Genomic DNA, 14,136 nt, shown 5'->3' on the forward strand with positions numbered 1-14,136 from the left:
CAAAGGACAGGCAAATCCGCATGGACCAGCCCAGCTTTCGAGTCCCCTCGAGAAACTAATGAGCAAACGCACATACAGGGTTTCGCTGGGAGTGAGATCAGTATGTGGCCGGGGATCGGCGTCTTCTGCCAACATAACACAGCTGCTCGCATTTCAGAATTCGTCGCTGGGGGATTTATAGAAATCGGGCGATGCCCAACAGTTCTGTGCCTCTGGAAAACGCCTTGGATACACAGGTGGCAGTCAGAGTGGGAGGCTAATCGGGATCTTACGAGGGACAGCCAGGTGTCTCACCCTCGAGTTCCTTTCTGCTGTCACGAGGCACATGCACCCGTCAAAGACTGTTGCCACAGTTTCCGAGCGATGTGAGCTCGCAGGGGTGACTGACTGACCGCCCACAGTGATGCTGTTTTACGTGTCGTTCCATTTCTTTAACAGGTGCCGAAATAAATGTGTCGGTAGCCATTTCAATCCTCAAGCCAGACGACAAGTGTTGCGCATGAGCAAGGATGGGTGTGGCCTTGCACACTTGTTGACGTCATGCACTAGAGTGAGCGGATTCTGGTGCAGTGCAGAGTCCCAAAGTGGGTCAGGTCTTGGAGCAAATGTATTCTTGCCTTCCAGCAGGAGTTCCAGCTCGCAATAAAGGTCGAAATGAGAAGCTCATTCCAGTAGCAGAGGCAGCTTCTGGTGCCGGGGCAGATAATACAGTGCCAGTGGGAGGCTGGGGGGTGCACTGGGCACCAGGAGAAAGGAGTGGGGGGATGAGGGGCGGCGCTCCTCCCCATCCTTCCCTGGCTCCCCACTGGCTCATTCTTCATTCAATCCTGGCGGATAAAAGGGTGATCGTAAGTCATGGAAAAGTGCCCCTTCCCAAATGCTACGGTTTGAATTAGTGACTGTATTAGAATAGACAGGCACAGAACAGGCAATTAGCATTACATGTGCGAAGTACGAGCATTGCTTTATAAGGGTGCCTTGTTAACTTTGTCCTAGGCCTGTTTTTTTTTGTTGTTTTCTTTTCTTCTCTGCTTTTCCATGTCTCTACCCCTACTCTGCTTATGTAGGCCTTCGTTGTTCAATGAATAGGGTTATTGAAATGACATTTCATTCACCTTATAGAATTTAATGTAAGTACATTTCGATGTTATCACTCTTTTGTAAAGGTGAAGTTTCAGAGACACCCAATTAATCTGTAGATTCTTAATTAACCTTAAATAAAACTTTTTTAAAAATATGGGGAGGGCAGTGACTATCCGGCACAATCCCTATGCTTTTATCATGACTTGTTTTCAATTGTTCTATTATTCTTATACAGAACTTGTAATTTTGCAATTGTGATTAATGCATATTAAATTAGCAAAATAAAATGGTAGAAATTAAAAAAATCCGAGGGACTTCAAGCTGCTTGGTCCTCATTCTTGAAATTGATTAGATGGCTAGCATCCTCATTCATGAAACTGCTTAGTTGGCTAGCATCCTCATTCATGAAACTGCTTAGATGGCTAGCATCCTCATTCATGAAACTGCTTAGATGGCTAGCATCCTCATTCATGAACCTGCTTAGATGGCTAGCATCCTCATTCATGAAACTGCTTAGTTGGCTAGCATCCTCATTCATGAAACTGCTTAGATGGCTAGCATCCTCATTCTTGAAACTGCTTAGATGGCTAGCATCCTCATTCATGAAACTGCTTAGTTGGCTAGCATCCTCATTCATGAAACTGCTTAGATGGCTAGCATCCTCATTCATGAAACTGGTTAGATGGCTAGCATCCTCATTCATGAAACTACTTAGATGGCTAGCATCCTCATTCATGAAACTGCTTAGATGGCCAGCATCCTCATTCATGAAACTGCTTCGAGGGCTAGCATCCTCATTCATGAAACTGCTTAGATGGCCAGCATCCTCATTCATGAAACTTCTTAGATGGCTAGCATCCTCATTCCTTTGCAATTGTGATTAATGCATTTTAAATTAGCAAAATAAAATGGTATAAATTAAAAAAAAATCCGAGGGACTTCAAGCTGCTTGGTCCTCATTCTTGAAACTGCTTAGATGGCTAGCATACTCATTCATTAAACTACATAGATGGCTAGCATCCTCATTCATGAAACTGCTTAGATGGCTAGCATCCTCATTCATGAAACTGCATAGATGGCTAGCATCCTCATTCATAAAACTGCTTACATGGCTAGCATCCTCATTCATGAAACTACTTAGATGGCTAGCATCCTCATTCATGAAACTACTTAGATGGCTAGCATCCTCATTCATGAAACTGCTTACATGGCTAGCATCCTCATTCATGAAACTACTTAGATGGCTAGCATCCTCATTCATGAACCTGCTTAGATGGCTAGCATCCTCATTCATGAAACTGCTTAGATGGCTAGCATCCTCATTCATGAACCTGCTTAGATGGCTAGCATCCTCATTCATGAAACTGCTTACATGGCTAGCATCCTCATTCATGAAACTACTTAGATGGCTAGCATCCTCATTCATGAACCTGCTTAGATGGCTAGCATCCTCATTCATGAAACTGCTTAGATGGCTAGCATCCTCATTCATGAACCTGCTTAGATGGCTAGCATCCTCATTCATGAACCTGCTTAGATGGCTAGCATCCTCATTCACGAACCTGCTTAGATGGCTAGCATCCTCATTCATGAAACTGCTTCCACGGTTGCTGATTTGATTATAGAAGATTAGTATCTCCATGTGTTTTGCTTTTAATGATGAATGATTTTCTATGAAGGTTTATTTCAATTTAATTCTGATGAGTTGACGTTCTTTTTTAATTTTTTGCTTAGGTTTATTTTTAATTATGATTGAACTGTGCAATGTTAGATTTGTTTGTTGTTCTCCGTTTCTTTTTTCTTTCTTTCTTTTCTTTTATTCTTTTCTTGATTCTCTGATTGAGATGCTTCATATTATACAGATTAGAGTATATGGTTTAATGTATTTTGAGAAAAGTCTATGATTTGGACTGATACACAATATACAAATTAAAATAATTAAAAATTATAATTCATGAATACTATTTTTTTAAATGGTGATATTAGCTTAATACCATGTTGTACAAATACATCTGCAAATGCGGCAAAACAAACAAAACATACAAAAAGAGGCCATATTATTGGATCTCTAAGAGCCTATGTTGTGATGTCAACGTCACCACCTAGTGGTGGGGAGGGCTGGCGCCCCCTGACCGGTCTCTCTGTGTTTCAGAGTAAAAGCTGGAGATAAGGAGTATGTGTGACCCCCCCAGGGGCCATAATTATTTCAGGTAACTTGATGACAGCAGTCAGTCATCAAAGGTGTAAAGACGTTTCAGGCCCCGGCTGTAACTGAGGAAGTCACGTGATCATACCTCGGCTTGGGACGACGAGCTTGCAGGGCAGGGCCAGTGGCGTGATGGAGTGCTGGTACACCAAAGCAGAGAGACACCCTGCAAGGGAGAAAACATGAATACACAATGACAGTAAGACGCGAGAGAACACAGAGAAACAGTAACAGAGCAATCTGACCTCTAGTCGACCTATTCATAAAGTAAAATTTGCACTGCCGGCAAAACACAATTCCTGTTTGCACACTTTTTGCTGAGGCAATGATAAGGGATATAGCAAAGAGCTTTTGCTCCTGTCCAAATAGATTTAGCATTTTTGAACAAGGGCAAAAAGTGAGCAAAGGCCTTCTGCTTGCTGCTTACGAACTTTGACATTGCACAAAATGATTTTGCTTTACACACAGTTCAACATTTCTCGCATTTGACAAATTGGGCAGATTGAATTTGTTGTCTTCGCAAGCATTCTATTGAAAAAGAAATCCTGCGAAAAAGAGTTGGCCAAATCATTACCCTGGGTGGGGTGGGGCATTTTACATAATGCTTTGGGCAAAACCGAGTAGTCAAAATGGTGAAAATCAAGTTGTACACTTTTCCTAGATGGGTGCGGAATGTTAGACAATACCGCCTACATTCCCCATTTGACTTTGGGGGCCTTATAAGAAGTTACTGTAGAACAGGATGCTGTATTTTTGATCTGATAATGTACGTTATGTTAGCCACATGTTATGTTGCGTTAATTGGTATTTCTATAGCCTCTGCCCTTATATGACATTGGCAAGGCCTTGCACACCGCAGTACTGCTTGGGGGGTGCATTGCTGAATGATTCCGGGGATCTGATAGACCAGGGATCTGCAACCTGGGGCTCTCCAGATGTTTTGGACTCTGACTATCATGCTTAAGCCCAGACCATCCACTATGCTTGATGGGGCGGATGGATGTTGTAGTCCAAAACATCTGGAGAGCTTAAGGTTGAAGAGCTCTGTGATAGACCATCTTATGAGTAAATGGGTGGAAGGCTGTGTGGTTGGAGAGTGACCTAAATGGTCAGATAATGTTAATTGTAGTGAGGGTGTGCAACAGATTGTGCTCTTGTGTGGACGAGTTGGGGTATTTTGTGCATTTGTGTTGCATTAGAGTGTGTCTGGCCTCCATACAAAGCAAGCAACATTTATTCAGGTCATGCAAGATAGCTTGACTGAGTAAATACGTGACCAGATCAGTGGGTGATCTATATCGTCCTCTTTGTTTTGCGGACAGCCATACTCAAAAACCTCCAATCATCACATAGGCTCACACGTTCCCTACAATGCATTTTAAGGAAACTAGTCAGACCTCTTACCAAAGTAAGGTTCGTTGGGGCATCCTTTAAGCTTCACCCCCTTGGGGCTGGTCTCGATCAAGAAGTGCCGCACCAGCTCATTGGTTGGTTCTCCTGGAAGAAGCAATGTCAGGGTTTTTTTTGGTCAATATTCAGAAAGGCTCTGGACACAGCAGGTCAATGTTCCAAACAATGGTCGAAAAAGGTGTAAACAATCCAGGCAGCGACCAAAACTTTACAGGGGATCCGACTATACCTGTGCAGCACTACGGAAAGTTGAATGTCTTCTGTGGCCAACTTGATACTTCAGGATTAGGGACAAATTCATCTTTTGACGCAAAGGCAAAGTTGATAAGGATACATTTAGCCGAACATTTTACCTAAATACCTCACCGCTATCATTGCATTGTTTTCGAGAGAACACCAGTATAGGTTCCTGTCAGATCCAAAACGACATATAGAAGAAATCCCTTAGACAATTGGCCCTGGTGGCACATGAAAACACATTCCGATCACACATATTACAACCAAGTCCATTGGAAGCTCAACCTGTCAATATGCTCCAGAGAGATCACTTGGGACAGAAAGTCCATCGGGTAATTCTTGATAAATGTGCGAAGCAGCGGCATGCTTGGGAAAACCTGATTCTCCACATGGCCAGAGCAGAGCTTCCTCCACCCACCATTGGCCAAGAGGTAAAAGCACATCTGTAGATGTACTACTATATGGTGGGAAATATTGCCTTGTCTCTCTTTGGGGTCCCTTTACAACACCCACAGTCAAAAGTGACACTTGTTTATAATATGCTTTACTAAAAAATAAAAATGGTTGGCTTGCATGGGTCTTAAGGTGAATTAGCGCATGGAAGTCATGGTTGACTACCTCTGAGCCAATCAGATTGGCTCATATATAGCCAATAGCTACTGGTGTTGACTGCATTCCAAACATTCCGACTTTACAAGCAGACAGGTTAACAGCATCAATTATCTCTCTGCCTTCAAGAGACAACAATACCATTTCCCAGCAACATTTCTTCAACAAGAGAATGTGTTTCTCACTGCTTCTTCAGGGTGACGCTAACCTATTTTTTTTATTTTTTTTTATTTTGGGAAAGAGAAACTGCTTAATTTAATGTGCACCTTGTGATATTACCAGTATCTGATAATAACCTTGTAGACCATGGGATGGGTCATTATCACTAAGGATAATGGCCCTACCCAAGGGAACTCTTGACCTTGTTTTTGCCTTGTGTCAAAACATGTGGGACGATCATCACCCTATGATAACGAGCCTCCCCTCAGTAGGAAAGTCTAGAATAATAAACATTACAGCCAAATGCATGTTATGACTTCAGAATTAATACATTGTAACAAGTCATTTGTATAAACAATAGCACTATTTTAGAAGCGCAGGTGTACCAGGACTGGAAAGGTAATTTCTGAAAGCTAGTTGTGCTTTAAAACAAGAAATATTGTCCGTGGGTGGTGTGTGGGGGGCGTGGTGGGGGTCATTGTAAATAAATGAGAACATCTCACAAAAGTGTTTGCTTGCATATCACAAGATAATGAAACGTTGGTTAAAACATTAATACCACTTCCTAACTGGGATGTACTTACGGTAGGAATCACTTTCACAGACTGATATTCAGTGACCATTAAACATCAGAAAAATGGACCACCTTCCTGAATCATGGGGTAACAACAAGCTAATATCTGTAGGCACCTTTGTTAGGAGCACTTGTGGCAAACAATGCATTTAAGAGAACATTGGGGATCATTGTATAGATGTAACAGCTTCCCAGTGCACTAAGTCATTAAAGTGGCCCACTGTGACCCGGAAGACTGGCCTACAGTTACCTGCCAGTACTAGCAGTCAGGTGGTGCCCTACCCCTCTATGGGCTAGACTGAAGCTGGTGTCAAGGCACTACACTCACTTGATTTAACAACAGTGATCCAAACACAGGCCCATCGACTTCTGATTGCTCAGCCCTCACTGGCCACATATAGGCTTGTGGACAGCTGGCGCAGAATGAGTAGCACACCCTCAGACACAGGGGCAATGGACAAAGCCCCTCGTGCAGACTGGAGGCTAACTGCCAGCTTAGGAGTGCAGATGAGTTGCCATAACTAGATTCAAATATTCGTACTTAGAAATGACCTCTTCACATCCCACACACATAAGTTGGCCATGCATCTTCTCTTTGACTCTAGCAGAATTGGCCACAGGATATATTGGACTTTGAACATAGAGTAGATCTGTACTCTCAAATAAGGGCTGTTCTGATAGCATACATTATAACCTTAGCAAGGGCATGAATGGACAATGGAACAAAGCTAGAATGCATAACATGTTTTCATGGCACTATTGACTTCTATAGGTTAAAACATCTTAATACTTTTAGGGTGCATGGTCATGAGGTGAAAGTCTCTGTTGAAATAGTTGCTTCCACGTGTGGACATGATAGACATCTGTCTGGTTGATAGCTGGTGACAGTACCTTTTTTGTTCTGTTGCACGGCGGTAGGTGGTGGAGTAGCTACCTTCATTGCTAAGCCATAGGCACCCCGGAAGGAATGGCTATCCCTGATAATGAACGCTCCGGGTTCCCTGTCCTTCAGTAGCGTGATGGCTGTGAATAGAAATGAGCATAAGAACAGTGAGTCGTCCAAAGGAAGGTCCAATACTGCGCTCCACTTCCCACAGTGTTATGCATGAATGACAAAACTTGATGGTTACGTAACATATGCTCCCTAAACAATTGTAAACATAGGGTACAAATGGAGACCCGCCATCGCACACATGCTGCTGGAGAAGAACCCATTCAATCAAAGGGAGTCTGAGATGAGAGGAGTAAAATGTTGACCTGGAGTAAGTCAGCAAGGAGGCAGGACAATCAGAGGAGCAGAGCATTCCATTGCTGGATGCAAACTCAGAAAAACTCGCCTTCCCAAGGGGAAGCTAGACAAAAGAATGAGCAGATCGAAAGCAATGGCTTTGAAATCAGAGCGTGGTAAGGTTTGGGAGGAGTCAAGAAGCATGTCAGCTGGAAAGAAGTTCCACCAGTGTTGTGATCTCCAGTGTAAAGTGACAGGTTAACATCAGATTAGCACATTCCATGATAGGCCCTGATGGTCTGATGGAATTAACAATACAGATAGACACCTTCTCCGTCAAAGGTCACCACTAATCTGAGGCACAAAGCTTTCCATCTCACTCCCCAGATGCTCTTCAAGATCCATCATGCCCATTCCTTCTGCAGAGCACCAACCCCTTTATCCCCCTGCCACTGCCAACAAAACTAGTAGATACAGGCTGCAGAGAGTCCCAGTGTATGAAGGTCCTATCCTTACATGCACCGTAAGGACCCTCTTTTTCTTTATTGTGCAAAATATGTACAGTGAAGCACTGTCTACTCTATAATCTATCTATGCACCCCAGGACCAACCACCCCAGCCTTTTTCCAGTTAGGCTTCTCAGTGAATGCCTACCCATAGGTTTAGCCCCTTCCTAAATGTAAATAAAAAGTTATGAGACCTAGTGAAAGCTTGGTTAAGGAACCTTTGGGAAAGTTACAAATGTCCTTTTCAACATCTCTGTGTGGATATTCAGAGTTAAACATACTAGAGCAATTTCCCAAACAAGCCTGCCATGACCTCATATTACACCCCAGGTGTGTGTATTTGCACCCTGAACTTCTAAGTGTATTGCTATTTACAATATATATCCATCCCTCATGTTTTTATCGCGTATCCTATGGAGGAACGTGGTGGGTATCCAACTCCAGGCCTGGAAGGATGCAAACATGTCTGGTGTTCGCGCTATCCTACTTAAGAGCCATGAGATACATGTGCATTCGGAATCATTGTATAATAATTGATCTCATGCATATTAAGAAGGATATCCTGAAACCCTGACAAGGCCTGGAGTTGGACAGGCGGTAGGTTGCCTATCTAAGACAGGGTCTCATCAGGGGCGGAGAAGAGTTTTAGTGAGTTACGCCGGGAATCCAAGAGGAATCCAGACTTTCGTTTACCCACAGTTCAGCATGTGAATGTCCACGGGATCCGTGTACTTGAATGGTTCGACAAACGTTGGCGAGCACTACCTTTCATGGAAGAATGTTGGGTCTGTGGTTCTTCAAATATTCGTAAAGATTCTTTGACTGGAACAAATTACAGATAATCTGCTGAGTGGCCAATCCCTAAACAATGAGTTCCCAAACAACCCAGGCACAGGATTATCAGACAGTTATGTCAGGACCACTGAGTCACAGCTAAGCCGTTCCTGGGCACCTCCTTGCCAGTCGCGGCCGCTTTCCTGTGAGTCATTCAGTAGACACTGCCATGTAGGTTTGAAATGAACATGACTCAGGTAAGTCTGGAATGGTACGCGGAATGCACTAAAATGACAGAGGTTGCAGTCTAGAAAAGCAATAGGCAGCCGACCACAGCGGGTTTGTGGTCACACTCGGCTTCTGTCGTTCTGTGTCCTAGCATCAAGGTGCCTTTGTGGTATACGTGCGCTGAATAAATAAGATTAACCTAAAATAACATTACACTGCAAACATAGAGTACATTTATTTATTTATTTATTGGATATATGTAAGGCACCTATACAACAAATGGTGTTTCAATGCACCACAATACAAAAAAGGGGGCGGGATGGACAAGGGAGAAAGATGCAATAAGGATCCTACTAGGCCTTGTGACATTCAGAACTTGCCAGTGCTGAACAAGAGGTCCAAGTGTGTGGGCAAGGGTGCAGGTCTGCACACATAATGGCAGCTAAGGTGGGAAGGGAAAAGGGGGAAGAGGTGAGGTGCAAGTGCTACGGGGAGGCCAGTGGGCAAGTGCCAGAAAATGCAGGTAAGTGCAGGGAAGGGGGGACTAGGCAGGAGGGACTGGAGCCCTGTAGTACTAAGAGGGAACCCGGCAACCAGTCATTGAGACAGAAGACAGAGTTAGCAGGGGATGGGGGGTGAAGGAAGAGAATAAAGGGGTGATCTTGAGGAGCTTCCAGAACTTAAGGAGATCCAGCTCAATCCTGAGAGGCGCAGGGAGACCATTCCAGAGGGAGGCTCCTGCAGAGGAGAGACTTCTACCCCCACCCTTGGCTTAGAGAAGTGTCTGATTCGCAAAGAGTTGGAGCTAGCAGACCGAAGGGCTCTAGCAGGGAGGTATTTTGGGAGAGGGAGTTAGAAGTAGTGACTCACCCAGTAGTGAGTTTCTGGGGGAAAGCCAGGGAAGGGAGATTACCACTGAGGAGTTGTAGGTCGGCGATGTGAGGAGAGGAAGAAAGAGAGGAATCAAAGATGACAGCAAGGTTTTTTGCCTCACAAGTGGGTGAGGGGAGGGGACCCATAGACGGCGGAAAGACCTAACAGGCTTCAAAGGGGAAGATCACTATATGCCAAAGACCTTTGTAAATTGGGGTGGACAACTAATAACATAAGCATACAATAGACCTTCTGTGAAGGTTGGGGCAAGGTAGATGGAACATTAAAGGTTGTAGGCTTCCACTGATCATGGATAGCTTAATGCAATGTGAATGAAATATATGAATGGCAAACAGATATAGCCTCTTATGCCCTAAAGGATTCCAAAGGATGTTGGGATGACCCTGAAGAGGACAACAGTGTTTGTTGATTAGTTTAAGCACTTCCTGAAAATTATCTAATTTGTCTGGCCACAAGTGGCCTAGAAAAACTGCTCATGCCTTTATTGGATGTAAGTGAAGAATTGGTTTTGTTTAATTTATCTCTGTTTTGTACACTTAAAAAAACGGTGTATATTGCCACTAGTGCTGTTGTACAATTAATTGATATCATAAACAATGCCTAACACTGAATCAGAAATCCTAGTGATAGTACGTTGTATTCTGGAAGTCAGAAGTTTTAAGATCAAGCCAGTATTTTCTGAACCACTATCTTATGTAATGTGTGTTTTCATCCCTTTTTAGAAATTGAAAAAAACATTAATGGGGTACATGAAAGTATTACTACTGAACTGAAGACATTTGTCTGTCCTGAAGAAGGCTGTGATAATGATGGTGGAACAGGCACTAGAGATAGTGTATAATATAATCTAAAGGCCGAAACATGCCGACAATTTTGAAAGACTAGAAAACAACGAGAGTCTTGTGATAATACCTACAACTTCGCTGTAGAGTTACTGATTTATTAAAATCGACCCTGTGACTAATTATGTTCTTTTAATAATGTTTGTATTAATACTATGTATATTTTTTATCTAAATATGTATTACTCATTTAATAAAATTCCTTTTCCAGTCAAACATAAGAGTGGTTTCCAAGATATGTGGCATGATAATGATTTAATGTATTGGTGGATCTATATACATATGCTAATATGTTGACAGTGTAAAAACATTACTAATCCAGATGCTAACTGGCATAGAGAGGGGTCATCTTTTTCTCACCTTTGTATAGATAGTCTATTACTTGTTCTCCCGCTTTGAGAAATTGATCCCCCGAAAGAAAAAAAAAATTGGGAGATTACCTAAGTGTTAGGTTCCGGCTTCCACTGAAGACATAGACAGGCCTATTGTGCCTGTTATAGAAATCCTTGCATATGTAGGTGGTCCATGCTAATAAGAACACTTGTCTATCACTGCTGGCGTAAACTAGACTGGCACATCTTGTTTTGCTTTGGGGCCCTATAGAAATGTGCCATCTTTATCGCAAACTCAGCAGCGAAGAGATAAAAGACAGACAGAATGCATTCATCTTATTCTGAGTATTATTTCCCAGATCCAATGGCATCACTCCCTGTGACCTCCAGAATGTGTTAGTGGTTCTAGAAACCTTCCACCTACCAGTTTCACAAAAATAGATTGTGGAACCCCCCACATGGCAAATCAACCCAAAGGAGACCATTTTTCTCCTCAGTCGAGTGGACAGAAAGGAAGAGCAAACTGTGTGGGCAGAGGGATTTCTTAGTCTAATCCCGCTGCAAACACGCATTTGGTTTCTTTGGAAATCTATACTTCTGGGTGAGCATAACCATGAAAAGGACTCTGGGACTCTATACTCCCTGCTGAGGATAACCGTGCACCATCTGCAAAGTTGGACTTATCTGTCGTGCAGCTTTTGTCTGAAGAAAGTTAGTATCATATTTGTGTCGGGTTCCAAATGCAGAGGTGCAGTGGGATTCTAGGCTGACCCTTTGTGAACATCGGATCTCTTTTGCAGTGACAACACGTGCTAGATTGATATACAAACCCGCTCTGCCCCTTTTTTAGCTGCTGCTTTGGGTCACTGACCTGGACATTCTCCTTGTCCGGGAGAGCAAAGGGAACAAACGCTGTGATACCCTCGGGTTTGGGCGTTACATAAATGCAATACATAACTAAATAAATAAATAAACAAAGTGCAACCCTTTTTTTTCTGACATCACTCCCCCTTCACAAGGTTCGCATTTAGCCCATAGAGATGGCGCCTGGCTGCCAGCACCGCTGAGTGCTTGCTGACAACCAGAATGGCTTCGCGTCTGATGTCAAGAGTCGGCTGATGTCCCTAAAATAGATCAAACGATGCTGAAAGATCTGAGGCAGGTACTCGTATATATGTCTGCTGAGCAATGCTTAGCATACATCAATATCTGCAACAAAAACCCAGGAATCCGGGCAGCAGACAGGCATCTTGTGTGTGTTTGAAGTCTGCAAGGCATGCTGGTTGCTGCTGACCTCAGCTTTATCAGGACACTCATAGCCAATGGATTCGAACCATGATTTGAGCCACCATGACTGTCCCTAAATAGATGCTGTGTGGTCTCCGGCTTTTCCTCACACTGACAGAGCTTACTGTGCGGGGATCATCACTTGGTTGCAAGGCCACCTTTTATTCTCGTGTCTCGTGGCTTAGTCAGTGCACTGCTGGAGCGCCGCGCACACGAGAGCAGGAATCCCTCTTCATGAAGGATAAAGTAAGGCAAGCACTAGACAAATCAAGAGACTGCCATAACATCGGCTGGAGGCATTGGCTTGAGCAATGTGTTGCTCCGCATCTGCAGCGTGGATTTCAACTGTGAAGAAGATTTTTTGCAGTGATTGAGAGTGGGGTTTATTTATTTATGTATTGTTCATTTAGATCGCGCTTAATACCAGTGAGTGTGGTTTCTAAGCGCAGGATCGGGATTCGAACCTCTGTTGCGGCACGTTGCCTTGCCTTGCGTCCAAGACAAATGCGTTGCCCCTAAGCTATTCTTAGGAAGTAGCCCCATGTGTCATATTGTCCACTAGACTAACTATGCCTTGACGGGTGCTGGGGCAGTTATAGGGTGCATAATGTGATCTTCTCGGTGCCCTGGGTGCTGTCCTAGGGCTTGCTGGACCCACTCGGTGGATGAGCGTGTGAGCTGCACAGCACTCTCTCCGTTTCTCTCTTGCTGGTGGAACGTTTTGGGGCATGGCTTGGTGGCTTGAGGGAGCTGTGCCATCAAACATTAAGCAAGCTACTCGCTGCATCTGTTTCTCTCCTGCTGAGGGGGGGTTTTCTGGTTGCCTTGCAAGGCTTGCGGGACCTGCTCTGTCAATGGCTGTGTGAGCCGTGCAACTTTCTCTCCAATTCTCTCCTGTTGAGTGAGGTGCCTATGGGCTGTGCACGAGTCACACGCTCTTGTTGGTTCTGCCTACAGGGCTGAGCTGAGCCATGTTGTGCTTGAGCTGGTATATCCCCTGGATTGGCCATGGGTAGAGGACTTGGCAGAGCCATGCACTCACCTCTTATCTCTGTGTTTGCGTCTGGGCTAAGGTAGAGCCTATAGCGTGAAGCAGATCTTTGACCAGAGATACTTAAGGCCTCATCATGAGTTGGGTGGACTTAAGGGTCTGCCCAGCAATGAGCATGGCGTGTTTACTCCCAGCTCACAGCTGGGCATAAACACGCCGGAAAAATGCTGATTGTCGGTGCAATTACTGCACGGTAACCCGTGATCCGGCAGTAAATACCTCCAGATGGGTGGGCAGTAACGCAAATACATTGGGCGGTATCCCAGTCGCGATACTGCCCAACTGGTGGTGAGGCCCTTAGCGTTTTAGTGTTCTATCTATCTATGTATGTATCTCGGATTTACCTCCAGCAACACGCTGCAGGTGAATCTGCCACTTTTCCTCCAAAAATTGGTAGATTCACCACACAGTAATTCTGCCGATGGTAAATCAACCAAAACCTTTACACTGGCAGTGAAGGATAAACAGTGGTAATTCAGTTATTGCCAAGAAAAGTGGCGGTTACGGAATTACCATCACATTTTTACTGCACCGCCAAACATGTAATGCATTTGAGGAAAGGTTGAAATAAAAATCCCATTTCACTCAAGACCGTACAAAGATAGAGTTTAAACTAAGCATGGTACGCCACTGAGTGTCAAGCAGATCTCGGGGGGAAGCGGGGGGGGGGGTGAGTGACCACTCAACAGAGTGTAGGTAATGAGACATTGGCTATGA

At 44.0% G+C, this 14,136-nt stretch overlaps 1 protein-coding gene across 4 annotated transcripts in view; it reads right to left on the reverse strand.

The window, feature by feature from the left end:
• TNS1 (tensin 1) overlaps window positions 1-14,136 on the reverse strand; it is a 2,137,091-nt gene that overhangs the window by 49,490 nt on the left and 2,073,465 nt on the right. For all 4 annotated transcript variants that reach the window (XM_069616815.1, XM_069616816.1, XM_069616817.1 and 1 more), the window contains 3 exons: window positions 7,170-7,301; window positions 4,694-4,786; window positions 3,378-3,455 (listed from right to left, as the gene is read on the reverse strand). In XM_069616815.1, the coding sequence (XP_069472916.1) occupies window positions 3,378-3,455; window positions 4,694-4,786; window positions 7,170-7,301 (303 nt within the window). The remainder of the gene's footprint in view (window positions 1-3,377; window positions 3,456-4,693; window positions 4,787-7,169; window positions 7,302-14,136) is intronic.

The sequence above is a fragment of the Ambystoma mexicanum genome, chromosome 9 (genome assembly GCF_040938575.1).
Source record: "Ambystoma mexicanum isolate Mex_15411 chromosome 9, UKY_AmexF1_1, whole genome shotgun sequence".
Lineage (NCBI taxonomy): Eukaryota > Metazoa > Chordata > Amphibia > Caudata > Ambystomatidae > Ambystoma > Ambystoma mexicanum.